This window comes from Dendropsophus ebraccatus, chromosome 6, assembly GCF_027789765.1.
Source record: "Dendropsophus ebraccatus isolate aDenEbr1 chromosome 6, aDenEbr1.pat, whole genome shotgun sequence".
Lineage (NCBI taxonomy): Eukaryota > Metazoa > Chordata > Amphibia > Anura > Hylidae > Dendropsophus > Dendropsophus ebraccatus.
The window spans coordinates 108,991,423-109,015,886 of record NC_091459.1 but is presented as its reverse complement, the minus strand read 5'-3'; the positions used below and the strand labels follow the sequence as shown (position 1 = coordinate 109,015,886).

Below are 24,464 nucleotides of genomic sequence, written 5' to 3'. Positions count from 1 at the left end.
GGTTCCGTACCAGTTTTTTGTTTTTTTATAAATTCTTTATTTAACAAAACCACATTTTCAGCAAACAGAAGATGTATGCAGGGACACACACCCAGATTATGCAGAGTAACAACAAAGTGTAACAGGTGTTAAACACAATCACAGTTAGCCTTCCCAGGAAAATGGAGAGGGAATAACATACATAAAAGTAAGAAAATTGCACACATAGGAGTATACCTGTTATGCCATCTGTATCGGACCAGGAAGTGGGGTCCCACCCGTCTCCCCCACCCCTGGTTTAAGAGCCTCCTCTACTGGGTGGAAGGGGGCTTGGGGGAGGAGCATGGTCTGCATAGCGTGGTCCCTCACTTTTCAAATCATAGCAGATCCACTTCAGGCTGGGGCTTGCATCAAGGGACAGGACTGTGGAGGAAATCTCTCACCCCCCACCCCTCTCCAGACAGAGTGTTGCTATACTATGCCCACATCAGCCCTGCTCATTCCTTAATTCTTCTTTGCAGTCTCTTTAAGCCTTTGTGCTTCCTAGCCTCTCTATTCCTGCTATAATGTGCCTGCAATCAAACTCAGCTACACGCATTGCTACTATAATGTGCCTGCACTTACACTCAGCCATTCACAATGTTGTATAGAAGAGTTTCTGTCACTGTCGTCCTGCACAGATCTGTGATTCTCACTTCCTGATTGGTCCATGCTGAACACCTCCCCCTCTTTCCCATTGCTGTCATGTGACCACACAGACCTGTGACAGCAGCCCCTCTATTCTAGCCTGTTGTACTACGCTACTGCATAGGGATCTGCAGCTCCATCCTGTATCTACAAAATGCTGCTTTTTTTCAGGTTTATGCCCTTACTATACATTATACTTCACCTGCTGATTGATATACTGTACAGTAACATATTCTATATTTGTTTTACATGTTATTCAGGACAACAACAAAAAAAAAACAATTGTCGGCATTTCAATTATTTCTTATGGGAAAATTTACTTAGGTTTAAGAGTGATTTAGATTACAAGCACGGTCCCGGAATAAATTATGCTCATAATCCAAGGCACCACTGAACATATTTTATGCAATAAAATGCAAAACGGAAAAATTTAAATAAAAAAGTGATTTTCTGGGGTTTTTTTTACACAGATTTTCTCTCTCAAGGTTGAAGTGTACCTACAATAAAAGTAAAAGACTTTGCCAATTTTGCAAGTTTTCCCACTTACCATGAATGGAGGTGTATACATACACACACACACACACACACACATATATATTTACATACAAATCATAGCACTCTATAAATAGGAAATTACATGTAAAAATAATACATCCCAGTATACATAATAAACTGATGAGTAATGCACACAGGAAATTGTGCACTGCAAGGTACTGCTAATGAAGCAAAGCAATCTACTGCCAGGATCGGCTTCGGTGTAAATTAGCATGTAAAACAAAGGCTGCATGTGACAAGCACCCACGCATCCCTCAGAAAAGAAGTTGCTCAATAGAAGAAGTGGGGCCTGTCAAGCGCAGATGATCAGATTACAAAGCAGTTTCCACACAGACAACTGACTGGCAATAATATTCAGTCAAAACAGTCTTATCAGTTATCTGCCGGGTATTCAAATACCCCAACAAACAGGAACGCAGGCTTTGGAGGATATGTGTATGAAGCTCTGCTTGGCAGAAGTACAAAAAAAAAAAAATGGCAAAAATATACAGGCTTAATACACATGCATTAACTGTGCAGGGTTAAATTGGAACTGCAAGAACGAACAAGCTTCAGCCTTTGCTGTCTATAGATTTTAAAAGGAAAGCTGTCATTTTGAAAACGCAGTCCATTCATGGAGACAGAAGGAGATGTTGAGCAGAGATAGACAGACAGATTATTATTCTGAATCACTCATTCCTGTCTGTCATTTATTCTTGGAAATTTTTGTTCTTTCTAGGCTAACTAGTCAAGTGGGCGGTCCTACTTTGTGACTGACATATCTCTATGTGAAGAGGTTAAAAAAAGTATTAAGGCTCTATTCCACGGAACGATTATCGTTCATAAACTCCCTCCAACGACCGGTCGTTAACGATAATCACTTCGTGGAATTGGTGTAAACGAGCGAACGACAAAGGCGAAATCGTTATATTGACGTTCAAAATAGTTTTCAGCATGTCGAAGAAAAAACGGTTGGTCTTTGAAAGATAATTCACTAATCAGTTCGTAAAATTAGAAATCTTTCAGTCGTTCGTAAAAAGGTTTTTTAAAAAATAGGTGTGTCGTATGGTTTTAAACGACCATGTAAAAAAATTGTTTAGTGATTGTTAACGAGCGGTCGTTGGAGCGAGTTTATGAACGATAATCGTTCCGTGGAATAGGACCTTTAGCTTTGCATTCACATGAATCAGACAAAAGAAACAGATTATGGGAAAAAAAGTTAAATTTTATTATTAAAGGGGTTATCCAGCGCTACAAAAACATGGCCACTTGTCCCCCTACTGTTGTCTCCAGTTCAGGTGCAGTTTGCAATTAAGCTCCATTTACTTCAATGGAACAGAGTTTCAAAACCCCACCCAAACTGGAGACAACAGTAGGGGGAAAGTGGCCATGTTTTTGTAGCGCTGGATAACCCCTTTAAAGTCTTGAAAAATGTCATTTGTAATAGAATATTATGGGGCTGCCATCTTGCCTGGGCCTTTTATAACACCATTTAGTGACATTCTTTATGGCAAGCCTCATAGATATAAACACAATGAACATCTTCAGATCCTATTCTTTGTATGGGACACAATGAGCATGCTCTGTGGGCTCATTCCACAGGAAGGGAGGCCGAGGTGTGGGCAACAGCTATCATGTGTACCTCTGTTATCTAGACACATAACTTGATTTAAAGAATAGGTCATTTTCTGATGTCACATACCCTTTAAAGACAGATAGCTGTAAATCACAGAGTAGGACCACCCATTCGACTACTTAAAGGGGTGGTGCACAAAAAAAAATTTTCTTTCAAATCAACTGCTGCCATGAAGTGCCAGAGATTTGTAATTTACTTCTATTAAAAAATCTCAAGCCTTCCAGTACTTATCAGCTGCTGTGTGTCCAGCAGGAAGTGGTGTTTTCTTTCCTGTCTGATACAGTGCTCTCTGTTGCCTCCTCTGTCCATGTCAGGAACTGTCCAGAGAAGGAGCAAATCCCCATAGAAAACCTCTCCTGCTCTCCAGACTGGAAATAATACCACTTCCTGCTGGGCATACAGCAGCTGATAAGTACTGGAAGGCTTGAGATTTTTTAATAGAAGTAAATTACAAATCTCTGGCACTTCATGGCAGCAGTTGATGTGAAGGAAAATATTTTTTGGTGCACTACCCCTTTAAGGCCCTATTCCACAGAACGATTATCGGCCATATTCAGCTGATATCGGCCATTACGGCTGATAATCGTCCCGTGGAATAGAAGGCAAAGACCGTCGGCTGATCGTTGCATCGTTTGTCTTTCAAACATGTTCAAAGACAAATGACTCATACAGCAACAATCTGCTGCAGTCGCTCTGTGGAACAGAAGCGGCAGCAGCAGACCGCTGCTGTAGGCTATGGGCTGCACGGACGATCTAGCGATCAATCGGGCAGCCCGCCCCGGACTCACCCGCTCGCTGCTGCTGCGTGGAATAGTGGCGGCACAGAGCGGGGAATGATGAGCAAACGAGCGCTAATATTTTGGTTTGCTCTTCTCAGTCAGCCCGTGGAATAGAAGCTTTAGCCCAGAATGAGCAAAGATTTACATGAATAATATAACAATATATTCTGGAACTTTACCCATAAAACTACATATTTATCTGCTCAGCTCTTCCTGCTCTAATACTGCTGCCTGTAGACTGGACTGAATTTTGAATGTGATGTGTTTAATTTAAAGGGGTTGACTAGACAAACATAGTTAGATTTAGAAGTGTTCAGGATTCATATAAAGCCATGTAGTCACCAGCTGCCAATCTCCTCATTGGTGTCCATTCTGTTCAGGGCTTCCTGTTATCCATCTCAAATGTTCATGGACCCAAACATTGGCTGGAGCTGCTTACTGCGGCCAGTGACTGGCTGAGTGGATTTCCATGTGTGTGTGGATAGAGAACAGGAAACTCAGGACACTGAGATTGGTGGCAAGTGAGTGCATGTCACTCTGATAACTTGTACATTTTTTTTCCCCCAGATATCCCCTTTAAGTTTATTTTACATGTGAATGCTCACCCTATATGCTGTGCCCAAAGTTTAAACAGCATGCATATGCCAACAAGATGTCCTTTTAGCATATGCTATGGAAGAGATATATATCAGGATATCTGGGATACCCGACTGCACTTTTCATAACTGTATTAAAAAGTTACATCTACACTCCAAGCATACATCCACATAGGTTTGGCTTCAACTATACCGTTTTAAGTAACTTTAATGGGACCTATAGAGTCACGCAGCTGCCTTTTTTCTACTGTCCCTGTCATTTGCAAAAATGTCTGACATGTCACAGTGCAAAAGTTTTGATCAGTCGAGGTCAGCACTTGTCCCCATCACTGCAGGAGACTGGCTCCATTAGTCTATTAACTCATCTCCTGCAGGGTTCATTTTAGAGATCGGTGGAGGTCTAAATACCCAGACCTCGAGCGCTGTCAAAGGTTTTTGCAAATGACAGGGATACTAAGTAACACTTTAAATATACTGCAGAGATCTAAAACTACTGTTAAGGTAGAGACACACAAGAAAACTGCAGACACATGCTGCTTACCATCACATGACTTGACTGTAATAGGGACAAAAAGATTGAAGGTAAGAAGCCAGCAATTCACAAAACAAAAAACATAATAGGACATCTAAACATAGAAATCTGAAGATATGTTAGCACAAACATGTTATATGATGTATGTAGATACCTAAAAGTAATTGTAGGATAGTCTTGTGAATTAAAGGGGTTTTATGACTAAACTCAAAAGTGGTGGGGATCTGACAGCTAGGTGTGTTTGATCCCCAGCCTTAGGGTGGCTGCTTATATAACGTTGCTCAGTCTATGGAAGACATTTAAAGGGGAACTATCAGCATGTTAGACAAATCCAACTTAATGATAGCCCCCTATTGCGCAGGAGACAATGAGGATGAAGCTATGGCTCTTACCTTAATCCTCTGTGCTGTTGCCATGCACTTAGTCATTTACTCCTTGGTCCGGAAAGACTGTTAAGACCCCCCATAGGGACAATCCGGCCACCCCCTTTATTGATTATCACTAGAAGGGACGGGACGGTCAGGGGGCGAACCAGTGCTATAGGGGTGGGTCAGTGTTTTTAATGGTGCCCCGATGCTCCAGTCTTACCGGACTGTGATTAAAGTTCCAGACCAATGATTAAAGTTCCTCTTTAAACATTGGCAGGCACTACTGTGATGGAAACATGCACTCAAGTTTGCCAGTGGGGAAATATCAGTGGAGTACCAAGCTGTATCTTCTTCACCAATCCCACTTTAATTGTATATCCAATGTATATGCAGTTAGGCTACTTTCACATAAATTCGATTTATTCTATAAGTATTCATGTCATCCCAGCTGCATGTGAACTCTCCCTTTAGTAAATAAAAACAATAAAAAAAATAAAAAAAATTACCAAATCAACCTGTAGTTTCTAGATTACAACTGAAGCTTGTGCTGGCTAGAAACAAGATGACCAAGTCTTATTACACAAAAATGATTATCGGCCTTACTAGGTCAAATTTTTTTTGTGTAACAGAGGACGTTAAAAGGCCACGATCGGTCGACATGCACGATGTCAGCTGATCATGGTCTTTCAACATATTGAAAGAGCATGATCATGATATCAACGGTGCTGACTTCAAAGGGCAACCTAAACAACCTAAGGATTGTTCGGGCAGCCCCATCCGCTGCTCCTCGATCGCCGTCTGTGCATGTATCGTGCACCTGGCAATCACCATAGAATACACTCAATCTGACAACAGTAATTGTAGACAGATGATATTTTCTATACAAATTCTCACATGGTTTAATGACAGTCCAGCTCAGTGGTCAAGGCCAGCACTGACATCAGCTGTGACACCAGAAGAGGACAGCAGGAGATCTTTGGAACATTGTCATTATGGTAAATAGGAACTATACACCATTTGTTTTCATAGTTTTGGCCCAAAAAATATATTTTCAGTCTTTTTACATGGAATTTTACTTTCAACACATCTTATGGGGAAACTACAAACAAGTTGTGCTTGGAACATTCAGCTACTTACAAGAATCTCCATAATTATAATTATAATAAAGACCCACAGCTCTTCTCATTTGGTATCCACATTCCATATACAAATGCCACCACTTCTCACATTATTATAATTGTCATGTTATAATTTATTTTTTTATTTAAAAAAAAAAAAAATTGACATTTCAAAGAGAAAAAAAAAATTCTTTAAGTTACTGACAACTAATGATCATTAGCGATGAGCACGACTCCAGCTTGCTTAAAGTGAATGTACCATCAGGAACATCCTTCTTTTTTACGTTAGCCACTTGGCACAGGGATCTTGGTGGCAGTTTTTTTTTTTTTTAAATGCTGCCTAGTTCCTGCACTCAGCGCTGGTCTTCTCCAGAGCACTGGCCCAGCTCAGAGCAGTGGGGGAAGGCCTGCAGCCCCCCAGTGTGACCACATCTCCTCCCCTCTGTGACGCAGCTCCATTGATTCTAATGGAACCATGTCAGAGAGAGGAAGGTGTTTCGCCACACTGGGTGACCGCAGGCCTGCCTCCAGTGTTCTGAGCCGGTCCAACTTCTTCAGTCACCGGTAATCAAAAGTTGACCAATCCGGCTTCAACATGCTGGAGTTGAGCTCATCTCTACTCATCATCCATGGCAGGAGGGACATTACTATTTCTATATTCAGTAACTAAACACATAAGAAGCCTACAGGAATTTACATGGCTAGACTGCCATGAGATTCCTTAGCATGACTTGCTGTAAGAAAAAAGAAAAGGAGGACTACAAACCTTACTTCAAGTTTTTCAATATCTTCTTCCTCTACTTGAAACTGAGACTTCTTTGTGTAGCTGCTTGACCTTGTTACCTACAAATACCATTCTGTTATATTAGTATACACAGGACACAGAAGATACACAGACCAAAAAACTGAATGTGCACATAACCCTTTAACTTAAAAGTTATGTATTTTGGAAGGGTTTCTTTCATTTATGTGCGATACAAATTGGCAGCAACAAGTCAAATGTTATAAAAGAAAAAGGTCTTGTAAACCGTGAACCAAAGATAAAAAAAACTTCCACCTTTATTTACCTCAAAGTAGAATTTCTCATTAAACTGAGGATTACTTGTTTTTTTCTTCACTTTAGTTTTCTTTTGGTCATTTCTGAAACACAAATACAAGGCATCACATAGCACATCAAGATACAAACTCAATTACCCTAAAAAATTAAAAAGATCTAAGATGGTACAATTTAGCATTTTCTTGGTATGTTATAATTTATGACCTATTTATATTTTACTAGGCATTTTCTCACGCTCAATCTAGCTCTATCACAAACAAACATCACTGTAATAGGAAGGAAAATAGGCTAAACAGTGAGCCTTTTCATATGTTAGTGGATAATGTTTTTTCCTCACTTGCCTATTACAAAATCCTTGTAATGTAGTAAAATTCATGACCCCTATTACAGCATAGATACATAACAAAGGATAAGTCATACACAGAAAGTTACTTACCTAGAAGGGCCAACAAGAGATACAGAAGCGTATGGGTCGCAGCTTTGCCCATTTACTAGAGGTAGCCTCTCACATTCTACAATACTGAAAATAAAGAAGTAGTAGTTCACATTGTTTAGGTATTAACAATCTGTCTCTAGTCCCTAAAGGTTCCTTCTGTCCAGTCTTCACATACATTTAGTACCATAAACCAGTAGTCATTTGTTATAAACCTATATTAATAATAAAGAGTACACACTTCAGGAGTCAAAAAGCTTAACAGGGCTGTCTGAACGTATACCTAGCCATGCTGCCGGGGCTTCAGTGGATATGATAGTAATGTATACTTATCTGTCTCACTATGCCACAGCTGCCGATTCCCAGGTCATCTACTCTGCTGTGCGTCACTGCAACTCTATGCTGAGCAGCCATTTCCGGTGGAAGCAGCATGTCTTTGGATGTTTTCAAAACGCTTGCAGCGGTGCAGAGCGGGCAGCCCCGGAATTGGTAGCTGTGGTGGGGTAAGACAGGCAAGTATACATGACTTACAAGTCTTCCTCAGCCACGACAGCATGGTTAAGTATGAATTTTTCCCAGACAACCCTTTTAAACACAAGAACAAGGGGCGCACAAACTGAGGTAAGTTGGGGGAATGAATACAGTCAAAAGATAAAAATATAAAAATATTAAAAACACAAACATGAATAAAAGTGTATTTAAATATTATATTCCTCAGAACATTGTGCAGCCAATAAAGGTGACTAGAGATGAGCGAACTGGATTCGGGTTCGAGTCCATCCAAACCCGAACGATCAGCATTTTATTCGTGGCGGCTGCTGAACTTGGATAAAGCTCTAAAGTGGTCTGGAAAACATGGATACAGCCAATGACTATATCCATGTTTTCCACATAGCCTTAGGGCTTTATCCAACTTCAGCAGCCCCCGCTAATAAAATGCCGAAAGTTCTGGCTCTGATGAACTCGAGCATTGCTCGAGGTTCGCTCATCTCTAAAGGTGACATTTTATCTATCCATATCACTACATAACTTTTGGGTCCCAACCCCACCCTCATGTGGGAAAGGGAAATAGGACACCCCTGGTGGCAGCTTATCAACTTTGACAACAGAAAAGCATGTTAGAATCCAGCATGCTCAGTCTCTCTCTTCAGTGTCATCATCCAGAGAAGAATGTCTATGGGCCATTAAAGTGTTACTGTCATACTGATAAAGCTTGACATGTCAGAGAGCATCAAGTGCTTTTTCTTGTTTTTCCTAGTGCTCGCTGCAGGTTTCTGTATCCAGACCTAACCAATCAACTTTTGCCATGTTTTTTTTTTTTTTTTTTTAATGACCTTAACATTTAAAGACTCATTGTGGATTACCTTTTCCTTTAAGGCTTTGAGAACGACAGGTTCTGACAATTTGTTCTACTATTGCAATCAAAAATAAATGTAACAGCCAATGAAGCAACAGATGGAGGCTCTGAATGCCAGTGTGAACAGACAGCAGAAATAATGGGGCATCTGTCTTATATTCTCTCAAATCTAATATATTCAGAACATAACTGCACCCACTTAACTGCCCCAAAGAGGTGCCAATCTGGGTGGCAGGAGGGTCATTACTGTTTCTATATTACGTGACCCTCTTTGTCTCAGCTGTGTGGCTGAGAGGGCATACGGGTGTAGGGTGTATGTATAAAACCCCTCTCTGCACCTTAGGAGGCCTTTTACCACTCACACTTTATCTGTCAAGGGGTTAGTCAAAAGCAGGAAGCCAGGCAAGCTAGTGAGATTGTACACGGTACTGTGTGAGAATGTATAGACAGTAGAGAGGCTGTCATGTAGGAGATGGTTTTGGAGTTTGCATAAGGTTTATAAAGCCAGTGAATACATGGCATTCTTTAGCCCTGGCAGACTGGCAGAAGAGGTTAACAGTAATTTGTATTTATTCAAAGCCTCTGTACAGCCGCCTACGCTTCCTCTCTGTGCGAGTTACGGAAAAAAGGAAGTGTCCTGGTGGCTTTTCAGAGCTTGTCATACTGACCACCGTGCATTGCTCATTGCACATGGACTAATTCCTCCCAGATATACTTACTGTACCATAAGCTGCTGCACAGATCCATTGTCTGTAATCAGCTCATTTAGCTTCAGCTCCAGGTGGACTTTTCCCTGCGAGACAGAACAATTATATGTTAGCTGCTGTAAGGCAGAGAACACCGAAATTGCACAGCTCATGAGTCACGCTGAAAGGACACATGATGGTAAAAACATTACAGAGAGGGGGAGAAGGAGGCATTCATGTGAACAGATTTGGGTTACGACCACACTCATTTTCCACTGGCGGAAATAAACTGCATGCTGATCTTGCTGCAGATTTCCACCCTTTGCATTGCAAATGGTTTCTGCAGCACATGGATGGGGTGAAGTAAAAAAATAAAAATATATAAAAATAATATAACCCTTATTACCCTTCCCCAGTTTTCCTATAAAACACAACCACATTTAAAGAGCAACATATGAACCCGACCCAAAGTAAAAACACTAATTTTAAGCTGCGTGGATGACTCTGCTGTTCATGCTAACTAGGATGGCAGCATTAGGTCACGTTCAGTTAGTAATGGTCAAGTAAAATGCATTAAAAATGATGAGGGTTGTTTGGGCAAGGAATGTATAAAATGAAATTATATATATATATATATATATATATATATATATATATATATATATATATATATAGATATAGATATATATATTTATTATTTACACATACATATACACACACACACTTACCCGGCCTGCTCCCCTACTGGTTTCCCAACCACCCCGTCGCTGACTAGCTGTGCAGACAGGAAATGCCCACTCAGGACAGATCTATGGCAGTCAATGATGAGTGGCCATTTTCTGTTTGAACAGTGCGTTAGCGAAAGTATGGAAGAAGAGGACAGAAGAGGGGGTTGGCAAAGCAGCAGTGGTGGGAAGCAGGCCTGATAAGTATACATATTTGTTATTTTTTTATACAGTTCTATTTGTTATTTTTTTATACAGTTCTAGTTTCATAGTATAATATTTACCCATCCACACAGACACTAAATAAATATTACACACACATATATTATATATATATATATATATATATATATATATATATATATATATATATATATATATATATATATATATATATATAGACACACACACACAAAAAAAAAAAGTGGCCTATTTGTCACTTCAATGTACTGCAGCCACTGGCCCACAACTCTGACACTTCTATGCAGAATACAAGAGTGTGTACGGTAAGATTACAGATGTGGATACCAAAAGTGAAGGTATTAATAGTATCCTTGTATCAAATCCTGTGGCAATATGGTAACGCTTTTCTAGGTAATAAATGTACCTAGAGGAAGATACTGTACTGGTTTATTTGGTGTGTCCAATAAAGTTCTTACAAAGACACCCAATTTCATAAAAACAAGGTTTTCTAGTATATACACAACAACGCAATGTCAGCCATTGGACAGCCCCAAGACAATGCTATTAAAAGCAGATACTACTGTATCAAGGCAGAATGTAAAGAACTTGAATTGTAAAACATAATAAACAGAGCTGGTGGTCCTGTGGGGAGTTACGATGGTGAAATCACACGAAGACATACGTTTATTTAGCCTTACAAATGACACCATCCCAGAAAAACTCAATTTTACAGCAATAAGCAATGCACTGAAGATCTCCTAACGCTTCACATGTCCAGCACTAACCAACCAGCCCCTTGTTTCTGATCATTTCACTGTGGGAACAACCACAGGATATTTGCATCCCAGTATACGAGCAAACCAGAAGGTAGATTTGCATGTTTTATGGCTAGCCCAAACAGTTGCAAAGTAAGAGGGAAAGTGGCTTCAAAAAAGCAGGACTATGGATGACCGAGATGATAGGGTGCATGTAACAGTAATAAACACAAAGCACTCTCCAAATGCTTAAAGATGTACTTTGGGGGAAAAAAAATGGTTTTCAAGTTTTCACAGACAAGTTTATCAACATACAAAATGTTTTTTTCGATTTTGACCCTCCCAGGATGTTGGCGATAAGGTGCAGAGGAAAGACGGTATGGCCACATGTATACACTTTATTTTTAAGTCAACTGTAAGAGCTATTCCCAGTACATTATGCTATAATAACCTTGAAGTAAAACAAAGTTTTGATAACGTGTACATACAGTATAACAATGCACAAAACATTCTTACAAAAGGTTATAGCACTGGTAGGTACTGCATATAGATAACCAAAAGGCACTGCTATTATTTCAAGTCACAAATAAAGGAGGCTTTATGCCTATATATGCAGTGGCGGTCTTTGGCACCAAGCACCCCAAGCGATCGCTTGGGGCCCCCATGCCCTGCTCTTGTGCTCAAGACGGCTGGACAGGGCCACTGCCCCGCTCGCTGCTGTCATTTGAACTGTAACTATGAGCGCTCATAGTTACATGCAGCAGCACTGACAGGGCGGGAGCCATTGGCTCCCTTCCTGTCAGTCACTCTTGTGGCTGCAGAAAGTGTTTTCCCTGCGGTCACAAGTGGCCGCTTTGTCCTTGTGGTGTCGGCGCTCCAGTGACATCACTGGAGCATCGGCGCCAGAACAAGGGGAGTGCGGCCTCTTGTGATCGCAGGGAAAACCCTTTCTGCGGCCACAAGAGCGAAGAGAAGAGGAGACGCCCGGACCCAGGTGAGTATAAGTGTTTGTTTTATTGTGTTATATAATATATGGGAGGGGGAGCACACAGGGGTCTGTTTAACTAGGGGAGCGCACATCTGGTTCTATATAAATGGGGGGAGCACACAGGGGGCTATATAACAGGTGGAGCACACAGGGGGGCTATAGACTACTGGGGGCAGCACACAGGGGGTCTATATCCAAGGGGGGGCAGCACACGGGGGTCTATATACTACTGGGGGAACATACAGGGGGTCTATATACTACTGGGGGAACATACAGGGGGTCTATATACTACTGATGAGGCACACAGGTGGTCTATATACTGATGGGGCAGCACACAGGGGGTCTATATATAACCGGGGGAGCATACAGGGGTCTGTATACTACTGGGGCAGCACACAAGGGGTCTATAAAATACTGGTGGGGCACACAGGGGGTCTATATACTACTGAGGGAACCACAGAGGGTTTATATACAACTGGAGGAGCACACAGGGGTCTATATCCAAGTGGGGGAGAACACAGGAGGTCTATATCCAAGTGGGGGAGCACACAAGGGGGGCTAAATACCCCTGAGGGAGCACACAGGGGGGCTATATACTAGTGGGGGAGCACACAGTGGGTATATATACGACTGGGGGCGGCACACAGTGGGTCTATATATAACTGGGGCAGCACACAGGAGGTCTATATACTTCTAGGGGAGCACACGGGGGGCTATATATAACTGGGGGAACACACAGGGGTCTATATACTACTGGGGGAAGCACACAAGGGGTATATACTATTGGGGGCAGCACATGAGTATATATTACTGGCGGTAGTGCACAAGGGGTATATACTACTGGGGGCAGCACATAGCGGTCTATTGTTGTGGAGCCCGTGTTGAGGGGGGGGGGCAGACATAACTTCGCTTGGGGCCCCAGAAATGCTAAGACCGCCCCTGTATATATGAGCACAATAGAGCGCCTGAGCATAGTCACTAGCTGACTACATTCAGGCCATTAAAGTCAACAGGGCCTGTACCGGTCCATGCTCGTATAAGTTGGAAACCCATTCTGACAGGATTCCAAGTGCGCGGGATGCATCAGAAAATTTTGAAGTGAATTAAAGCAAAAGGAGAAGAAAAAAAAAAAAAAAAAAAAAGGAGAAAAACCACACACTATTCAAATGGCAAACACAGCCGCTATAAACACTATAAAAATCCAATATCACTCTACCATTTGAGCTCAATCACAACCCGCAGCCAGCATGTCTTGGGAGTAGCAGGAGCGGAGCAGAGGGAGACATATAGTTTTGTGGGAAGGATTCCAATCCAGTGTAAATCTCTGCGAGTTCTGAGCCAAGTAGTAGTAGTACATAATTAAATGACAAGTTCTACTGGAAACTTTCACACCAACTTATTTCAATCTGCTCAATAACACAAAGGGGGAGATTTATCAAACATGGTGTAAAGTGAAACTGGCCCAGTTGCTCCTAGCAACCAATCAGATTCCACCTTTCATTCCTCACGGACTGTTTGGAAAATGAAAGGTGGAATCTGATTGGTTGCTAGGGGCAACTGAGCCAGTTTCACTTTACACCATGTTTGATAAATCTCCCCCGAAGACTCCAGATTAGACCACAAATTCAATGTGATATATTCCCTATATGTTCCACTGAGAAAATAAACCCCTATGTAAATATTTGAAGGTCATGATCCTAGCTCTCTGTATACAAAGTAAAAGTCCCTCCCTGTTATAGTTACTCCATGTACCCCCAATATTTTCTAATATTGTGGCACTACTGGTTGGTTGAATGACAGCTGCAGTGTAAAAGACACAATTCATTGCACTGCAGCCATGCATTTCTAGCCCTACTGACTGGTACCAAAGTCTCCATGTTTTCCTGGGAACAACTGCTGATCACTGGATCAGGGGACACAACTATAAGAAGGGTGTTGTCCAAAAAAGCCAGTCCTCGCAATTCCGAAAACACTACACTGTGCTGGAAATACTGGACTGTATAAACTCCAGGGCTATTGTGACTGGAAACATGCCAGTCAGACTATAACTCTAGCATGTTAAAGTCCAATTATCTGGCATCTGAATGCTGGTGGTTGAAAAAGCTGAATGCAGCTCTAGGAAGTCATAAAAAATATGGATACAGCCATACTTTTCCCAGACTCCCTAGGTCTGCATCAAACTTCTTCAGCCACCTGTAACAGAGTTGTGCTCATCTCTAGTATGTATGCATGCATGCATGCATGCATGCATATAGGATATATTTGCAATTTAGCCATCTATGTACAAAACATTGTTTTTTTTTTGTTTTGTTTAATTCCCTAGTGTAGGGACCATTGCTGTGTGCAATGAAAAAGCAGAACCTGAATGAGCCAATCCAAGACTGAAATGAGTTACTCAAACTCTTCAACAATGTTTTAAAGAGGCAAAACCGTGCCAATCTAATGTGGAAATTGGCACATATTCCACACAAAAATCACAGCAGTTTTCTGTATGGCCTTTGGTCGGAATTTCTAGCTGAATTCAAAAGTGGAACAAACAAAGAGAGAAAACTACAATAGGAAGATTTGTGCCTTTTTATGTCTTTTCGACCCACTCCCGATTTTGACTAAAAATACTAAGTTGGAGCCTCAGATCTCAGAAAAATCCTGACCCCTTTTTTGAACACATCAGACTAAAGCAATCCACCGACAAACATGGCCAGCAACATAGATTTGGACATTGGATAATTAAAATTTATTATTTGTGTTGTTTTAGCAAAAATTGTTGATTCTTTTTTGCCAGGTGTGCAGCAGATGCAGCCTTAAATTTGCTCCAATAATTATTGGTAACAGTTCAAAAATTAAATGTGTTAGTGGATGATCATCATCATCATCTATGGTCAGATTAGGCAACATTGACTACAGCCCTGCTGGAAATCGTGACAAGGTAGCATTAGCATTAACCCTTGGTTAAAAGGGTTATCCAGCACTACAAAAACATGGCAACTTTCTTCCAGAGACAGCACCGCTCTTGTCTCCATTTTGTAACTCATTTTCATTGAGGTGAATGGAGATCAATTGCAAACCACACCTGTACTGGAGATAAGAGTGGTGATGTCTCTGGAAGAAAGTGGCAATGCTTTTGTAGTGGATAGCAGATTAGAGGGCGGATAACAACTCTTATGATCAGGCAGCAGATGTGGTCCATGTGTCCTTGATTAAAAGGAATTTCCAGGCAAAAATAGGCATATAAGCCATCCACAAAATCAGTTCACAATTTGGGGATGTGCAACTGCAGCTCAGGTCCCCTTCAAGTGAATAGGAGGCTCAGCTGTGATCAGTGAATGAGGAGCTATCGACATTTTGCCCAGAAAACATTTGTGACCAAGGCTCCATTTGGGGCCTATGTTGCAGAATGCTTCAAAAATTTTTGGGTCCAGTTAATCCATATAAATAGACAACATACCAGAAAGCTGACAGACCCTATTAAAGTCAATAGGGTCCATCAGACTCCACTGTTTTGTGGCATGCAGTGGGCACCAGTTTGTCACTGCGAATTGAATCTGCAATGAAGGCCCGTCACTAAAAACCCACTACCACATATCAAGCACTGCTGAATGCCTCCACATCTGGGGTGGTTGCAGGGGAAGCATGTGACATTACAGGGCTTCCCTTAGCAGTTGTCTGGAGGAATGCAAAGACATGATCTGTCTTCTGTCCATGCAGATCACAGGTAACATTGATCTAATGGACTGCTACCATCAGATCACTGTTTTCAGTGATCTGTATATGGGGGCACCATGGAACATATGGGGGAAATTAATCTGCATAACTTTTTGCTGATCTTCAGGATGTACTCCAAGAGGTATGCACCTCTTGATACATCCGGCATGACAGTATACAGGCAGACGTTTAATTAACACTGGCTATGAAACTCAACGTGTTCCCCCCACAGTGAAGAAAAAAGAAAAAAAAAAAAAAAAACATCGCTACAGCCACAGGTCCTATTAAAGTGAATAGGAGCTGTGGCTTCAGTACTCCAGCAATGCCACTAAACAGGGAAACCTACTGCTTCCAGCTCTAAGGGTGCTGAACGGCTGATTAGTCGGCACCCACCAATCAACTATTTATACCTATCCTATGGAGAAACAAGTTGGGTAGATCAAAAATACCTTTAAAAAAAAACCACAGTGTTCCAAAATGTGAAATTTTGCCCTGGCTTTAAAGTGCCAAAAAAAATCGGGTCAAGACGAGGTTAAATGTGCATTGGCACACCGTGTGGTTTACTAAATATCAATAAGAAGCATTATAATCTAATGTGCCCAAGTTCAGTCTGCAGGAGGTTGACTATTGAACCAGGTCCAAGGTCAGTGATAACTCTAGTAACCCACAGAGAGGAGTCATCACTGAGCGACATGCCAAGGCACATTTATTACACAGAACGGACTAGAAACAAGCTTGAACATGTCTGTGAGATAACAGTGAATGCCATCGGAGGTTTCTGTACTTTAGGTCCTTGTATAACCATCTTATGCCTCCCACATGCTGACTCAAGCTTTAATAACCTCCGACCCATCTTTTTAGTGAAATACATGCCGATGGTGCTTCTGATCAGCTGATGACAGTCTCTCTCATGGCAGTTCCTAAAGCATGGATACTGCCCAGTAACAATAAATCTCATTGTCTTATTTTACTCAGCTGCTCTGCTGGTGTTACATAAATAAGACCCATATAATGAGAACAAGCATTTAAAAAAAAAAGAAAAGAAAAAAAAAAGAATCTTTGTCTTAAACCCTAAAGGCTATGGGCACCATAAAAACACCATTTTCTCTCATAGAACTTATCTTGCAAAAATAAAATTTCTCCACTTTAATTGAAAATTTTGCTTATTTTTGCTTAAAGTTCTTGCTGGATGAGCTCTATTTTCTCTTTCTACGTGTACACTGTCTATACGATTCTTCCCTGCAAACTGTCTTGTATCTCTCCTTTCTCTCTTCCACATGAGCTACCCTCCAAGGACTTTCTCCCCCCTCTCCACACTTTTAGCTACGGTGTACCTCACTCCCTCTCCATGCTGCCATTTCTAACAATAGAGCAGAAAGCCTGTCTGCCAACTCAATGATAGGAAATTTATCATGAAGACTATATAGATAGTTGGTTTATTTGGCAACAATAAAAAAAAAAAAAAAAAAAATAATAATAATAATTCAAAGGTGTAAAATATACATATAATTGTTTTAGTTATATACAACCAGTTATCAACTGAAAAAAAAAGAAAAAACATCTTTAGGATTTTGTTGGGATTAATAAATCTGATAAAACTTTCTTCCTGGTTGAAGGTGACATATTTGAGGAGTGAGGATGGGAGAATAAAGTCTGAATAATAACTTGGTTTGCTGTCTTTTTAAAGACAGTCTTAAATCTTGAAAACGGGAAGAAGAGGGTAAAAAAAAAAGAAATTAATTCTAGTGTTTAAAAAAAAAAAAAATTAAAGAAGAATGTTATTTCTTGCTGAGCACATCCCACGTCCCTTCTGCTTCTTTCACTTGCAAATAACGGAAGCGGTGTGGCAGATCTCAGTCTGAAGAACACAACATAATGATATTTCCATAAAAGCCCCCGAATGCCATTTGAATTAACCATACCTGTACTTCTGAATTAGAATCTATGGGCTGAAGAGGAAACCAGGGTTCTTTACCATAGTACTTGGACAAATCCTCTTTTTTAATGGCAACTTTTCCTATGGGATAAGAAAATGAAAACAAATTTTAATAAAACACACATAGTGAAGTAAACTGCATGCAGAAAAGTCAAAAAGACTACAACAATTGTGATTGGCTGATGGCAGAGTCACTTTTACAAAAAAGTTGCTGCATTATTAGAACTTTGCATTAGGGTCATACCCATACTAAATGCATTTAAAAGGGAGCCTGTCGGGTAATTTTGGACCATCACCAGGCAGGGGAAGCATCGCCAACTTAGCCTCCAGTATGAATGGACACTCTAGTCTAGTCTGACGTCTAATTGAGAGTTTATATACTCATGAACAGTGTTTCATATGGCAATCCTCACAAACATATTACTGGTGTATTCACTGAATATGTGTAAGGACTTTCAGAGGATGATGAGATGATTTCGGCACATGCAGTATAGTAATAAAGTAAAGAACAGTACACCTCGCATGCCCTGGGGAATTATGCACAAGTTTTGGAGTGCCTTGTAATAAATTAAGTAACATACGTAACTGTTTTTTAATTCCATCCATCTAATTCCATACCATCTAAGTTCCAGCAAGTGGAAGACACATTTAAAAAAAATCTTTGCTAGTCTGTAAGGCGTCATGTACCAAAGGTATAAAAGTTTACGTGATGCTTCCATGTTTCCACTACAATGCAAAACCCTTGATGGGAGCCTATATACTATATCCCATTGGTGTTGTGTGAATACACGATTTAAATGATTTTCCCATTTATTCATAAATGAGAAGGACATCCTCTGGGATGAGAGAATTTGATATGCTAGAGTAAGATCTTTAGAAACCTGTTTTGGGTTCTGCAAAAACTGTTTAAATTTTGTGTTTGTGGCCGAAGTATCTAATTTTATTTCATAGAGACAGTGTCTAAGATGGAGGTACTTCTAGAAGTCTTTATTGGACACACCATACCTATTCTCTACTCTGAGAAGGGTTTAAGACCAATACTCTTCATAGACATCGGAAAAATTACTTATATTTTTTAATCCAATTACTATAATCTGAATCTGGGATGCGCAGCTCTATAGATTTAAAAAGTATCCTTTGTAGTCGAGTGGATACTAGTATCGTTTTTACAGTATCTTTATTGAATACCCTAGCCCCTGCTTCTAGAGTCGGTGGAGGTCCATTAAGACATCCATGTGACAACCTTGTGTACCACGCGCATGTTATTAGGTCAGGGTACTGTTCCAATGTCTACTCCAGTTTCACCCACAACTTTACATTGACTTTCGTCAACCACTGGTTTAGTTGATCTAATATTGAAGCATAATAATATAAAGTAACATCAAGGCAACCCAAACCACCTTGTATTTGTGTACAGGTAATTTTCTCAGCCACTCTCGCCCTCTGACCTAACCATACATACAGAATTATTACTTTTTGTATACATTTTAGCCATGTTGAGTAGATATGTATAGGTTCATATCTAGGAACAGCATTTGATAATAGAGATATGTCCTATCAAAGAAATCGGAGGTTTGAGTACCTGGTAATATCTTTAATGTGTTTAATAGTATAATTAAAATCGAATGACATTTTTAAAGATTTTCTTCAATGGCAACTATCATGGTTTACTACCGGGGATATAGTCCTTGGGGCATCTAGATAACATATCCTCCAAGATACTTTGTAAAAATTGGCTATAGTAGTAGGAGAGTAGCTATAATTATGAAAATTTTCCACAACAGTAGTCCACAGGACTTTTTGTCTAAGCCCTGCATTTTTTTTAAACAGCAAAAAGTCCCTGTAAGCAATTGCCCATGCCACGGAAACCACTATAAATGTATTTATTGATGGGGATGAAGTCCTTAACTTCCTGGCAGCTGCAAACAAGCCTGCTGACGGGAAAACACTTGAAAGTCTGCACCACAAACCACTGCACAGGTCTGAAAGCAGATAAAGCAAAACCCGCAAATCCTTTCCTCTTCCTGATTAGCTAAGACGCGGCCTGGAATGCAGAGATGGCTGACAGTCAGGTGTAGGACTAATGCTTTAGAATAAGTTTAATTTAGGAAATTAAGATCAATGTGTAACTTATGCTTTTCTAAAAAAAAATACCTTAAAGCAGAAAGAATAGTTTACCATATAAAAAGTTATTCCTAGTGTAAAACAATCAAATGCTACAAACCTAATAATGCCAAGCTGGATGCAGACATCCTCCGTCCATGGACACCATCAGTATCCAGACAACTCACCACTAATGGTTGTTGGCGAGATAACCGTAATATCAGAGCCTTAGGAAGCTGATCTTTACGCTACCATCAACGATATTTTAACCAACAGGGTCACATGACCTGTCTGGACAGGCCAATATTACCTTTATTATAAAGATGTAGTAGTAGTAGGGGATGCCGCCCAGTCAACAATGCTCTGCATATAAAGTTTAGCCCCAAATTAGTGCCTGAAGGGGCAAGCATGATGGGTGGAGCTTAAGTCAAAAGAATATTTACCAGTCTACAGATGCCAAAATGTAACTACCATAATGGGTACATTACTGCACATTATAGATGCACTAGAGAATGCATTGGCACAAGCTCCACTAGGGTATCTATACAAAAAAAATAAAAAAAGCAGCATACAGATAAGCAAACTCTAAAATAGTATTGCTGTTCAACTTTGTTTACTGTAATCCACAAGTACCTCAGTCTGGAATAATGCACACCGGCCAGTTACCTTATGAAAATCTTACCTATTCGAAGATCTCGCTGTAAAAGACTTTTATCGTAGATGTAAAAGGATAAATTGTGGAATGTTCTTGGGATTTCAAAATAAAAATCTTCACCATAAAATGGGCTGCCGAAAAAAAAAGAAATGACAAAGAAACCAGTTTAGAAAAAAAAAAAGCAGAAAGGAAGAAAGACGTAATAAAACATGAAAAAAAAAAAAAAGTCAATGCTGTCAACAATCAGTGCATAATATTGTATCATAAAACTGAGAAAGAGGCAATATGGAAAATAGAGAAACAAAAGAGGTATACCTTAAGGTGAGGAGCGAGAGCACTTTCCCTGGCTTGGTCTACGGATCTGTGGGGGTCTCGCCACCCAGACCCCAACCAATGAAAACACTACTTATTTTAGATGTGTCTAACATTTGTTTTTTTGCTTTTTTTTTTAATGACATTACGACAGGGACACCAACATAAACTTCCCATTAGAGATATTCTGTTAAAAAAAACAAAAACAAAAAAAAAAAAACACTTGTGCGGAGAACTCCAAAACTAGAAGTAAAATATACTGCTCTAATAACTTGGGAAAATGTCCCCTTATAATTAAAAAGTTGTCATTTATGCTTTTTTTTCCCTAATAACTACTTTAACGCAAATGCCCACCTTTTAAAGATCGTGTTTACTTATATCCAACATTCAGTGCAAAATTTCATAATACAGTATATCTTCATAGTAAAAAAAAACAAACTGCCATGTTCAACTCCAGCCTTAAAGGACAACTCTGGCGCTGATATAAAAAAAGAAAAAAAAAAAACTCAACTGAGGCTCTAGTTAGTGTCTTCATTTTTTCTTCACTTCCTGGTTTGGGGTTTCTTATGATGCACTCCGTCTCCTGTGATGCCTAACTGACTCTGTAAAACGGTTAGATGGCTTACAGCTTGCTCAACTAATCAGAGCTGAGCAACCTGAGTCAGCTGACAAAGCAAGGGTGGCCTAACAGGGCTTAGACCCGCCTTCCTCTTGATCAGGGCCGTTTTAATACACTGGTGGGCCCAGTGCACAGACCTCAAGAGTGGGCCCCCTCTCCTTATAAAGCTTAACTGAATTATATTTATCAGGTATTATCACTGGTGCATTATACTCAGTGCATCAGGTTTTATGACAAGTTATAAAAAGGGAGTATGGTCGGGGAGCATTCCTATGTCAGGCACAATACCCCTAAATCTTTATGAATAATGGAGAGTGAAGCTAGTGGGGGCACATACATACCTAATATCACTACTGGAACAGTTTCTAGCTATAACAGGTTCCCACTGTAGGGAGTATGGGTGTGTAAGCTCTTTTGTCCCCCCAGTCCTCCTCCAAGTCTGTAGGAGGAGGACTGGGTGGACACAGGAGCTTACAGACTAGGAGGAGGACGGGGAGGGGGGACACAGGAGCTTACAGACTAGGAGGAGGACTGGGGGGGGGGGGGGGGGGACACAGGAGCTTACAGACTAGGAGGAGGACTGGGGGACACAGGAGGAGGACTGGGGGACACAGGAGCTTACAGACTAGGAGGAGGACTGGGGGACACAGGAGCTTACAGACTAGGAGGAGGACTGGGGGGACATAGGAGCTTACAGACTAGGAGGAGGACTGGGGGGGGACATAGGAGCTTACAAACTAGGAGGAGGACTGGGGGGGACATAGGAGCTTACAGACTAGGAGGAGGACTGGGGGGACATAGGAGCTTACAGACTAGGAGGAGGACTGGGGGGGGCACAGGAGCTTACAGACTAGGAGGAGGACTGGGGGGGCATAGGAGCTTACACACTAGGAGGACGACTGGGGGGACACAGGAGCTTACAGACTAGGAGGAGGACTGGGGGGACACAGGAGCTTACAGACTAGGAGGAGGACTGGGGGGGGGGGGACACAGGAGCTTACAGACTAGGAGGAGGACTGGGGGGACACAGGAGCTTACAGACTAGGAGGAGGACTGGGGGGACACAGGAGCTTACAGACTAGGAGGAGGACTGGGGGGACACAGGAGCTTACAGACTAGGAGGAGGACTGGGGGGACATAGGAGCTTACAGACTAGGAGGAGGACTGGGGGGGACATAGGAGCTTACAGACTAGGAGGAGGACTGGGGGGACATAGGAGCTTACAGACTAGGAGGAGGACTGGGGGGACACAGGAGCTTACAGACTAGGAGGACTGGGGGGGGACATAGGAGCTTACAGACTAGGAAGAATGACTCAGACCTTCTAGTCTGTAAGATCTTGTGACCCCCCCCCCATCATACTAAGACTAAGATCCTGGGAAAGCTGGGTGGCCTCAGTCATACAACAATATAAGGTGGAGGAAAGCTGGGTGACTTCTGAATGGCAGTAAGTGTTAAAATACCACCTGTGGTCTGTGCCGGGGCGGGGCTTGAGACCAGGGGGCGGGGCTTATCAGGACATACTCCAGACAGGTCCGGTGGGCAAACCCTCTGTCAGTGGGCCCCCAGCTTCAATTCCCCCCCCTCCACACACCCCCACCTCGCTACTACTTACATCCATGGTGCAGGTGCTGCTCCCCAGCTTCCACACACTGTGCCTGGGGAAAGGCTGGATGCTTGTGAAGTCGGCACTGCCTCCTGGGCTCCCCCACAGACAGGGCCAGCAGAGCATGGAGTGCAGCCTGTAGCTGCTTCCTGTAAGACCCGGTCACTGTGCACTGTCTCACAGGAAGCAGCTACAGTCCTCCTCCTTCCCGACCACCACCAGCCCCGCACTGCTACAGGTGTCACAGAGCGCCGACACTTGTGTCAGCTCCTTCCCCTTCACTGCTCTCCTCTGTCACATGATCTGAACTAGGGGGCCCGGTGCACGTGCACCATATGCACCTAGGTTAAAGCGGCCCTGCTCTTGATGATGCCATTGTCACAAAATGGCTGCCACAGAGCAGCCTTGGGTCAACAACCACTAGGTAAGAATGAGTTTACTTCACTTCCTAGTGGGGGGGAAAAATAGGGAAGGGGGGCAGATAGGCAATTGAAGCATATTACAAAGTTATATAACTTTGTAATGTTTCAATTACTGGGAAAAAGCTTTTCGCGAGTATCCCTTTAAAGGATCATTGAGCTATCGATTAAAAAAAAAAAAAAAAAAAAAAAACTTGACATGTCCTAGGAACAATTCAAAAGTTTTGATTAGTTAGGGTCTCAATGGTCATACCCCAACTGATCACTACTGAACAAGCCAGGAGAAAACTGCACTAAGCGCAATACCTACCTGAATGTGACGGCCTTATAATCAAAGCCCATAATCAAAGGATCAAGGTGCATGCACAGAGACCAGGGAGAAGCAGCGCTCAACAGCCGAGCACTCCCTAACTAGTTCAGTCAGAGATCAGTCAGGGACTCAACAAAACATTCAAGCAACACTGCATTATAAAACTGAACTATTGGTGAGCATGCCTCAGATAAAAAATGAAGCCATAATGGATGCAATAATAATAAGTTCCAATTGGGTCTGATCAGTATAAAATATCTAGTTGATGAACTCCCTTTAATAATTTAATAAATCAAATAGGACTATAAAGAATTAGTACCACATATATTTGATCTACAAATGCTACGTGATGTTATAAACACTACGTTAGTTAGAAGAAAAAAAAATGCC

At 41.4% G+C, this 24,464-nt stretch overlaps 1 protein-coding gene across 2 annotated transcripts in view; it reads right to left on the bottom strand.

The window, feature by feature from the left end:
• RASA2 (RAS p21 protein activator 2) overlaps window positions 1-24,464 on the bottom strand; it is a 70,186-nt gene that overhangs the window by 25,501 nt on the left and 20,221 nt on the right. The window contains exons 3-8 of one of the 2 annotated variants that reach the window (XM_069973934.1): window positions 20,837-20,940; window positions 18,038-18,132; window positions 9,796-9,869; window positions 7,723-7,806; window positions 7,297-7,369; window positions 6,996-7,072 (exon numbers count right to left, since the gene is read on the bottom strand). In XM_069973934.1, the coding sequence (XP_069830035.1) occupies window positions 6,996-7,072; window positions 7,297-7,369; window positions 7,723-7,806; window positions 9,796-9,869; window positions 18,038-18,132; window positions 20,837-20,940 (507 nt within the window). Of the gene's footprint in view, window positions 1-6,995; window positions 7,073-7,296; window positions 7,370-7,722; window positions 7,807-9,795; window positions 9,870-18,037; window positions 18,133-20,836; window positions 20,941-24,464 lie in introns of those variants that run through there. The other variant, XM_069973935.1, reaches the window with a different exon arrangement.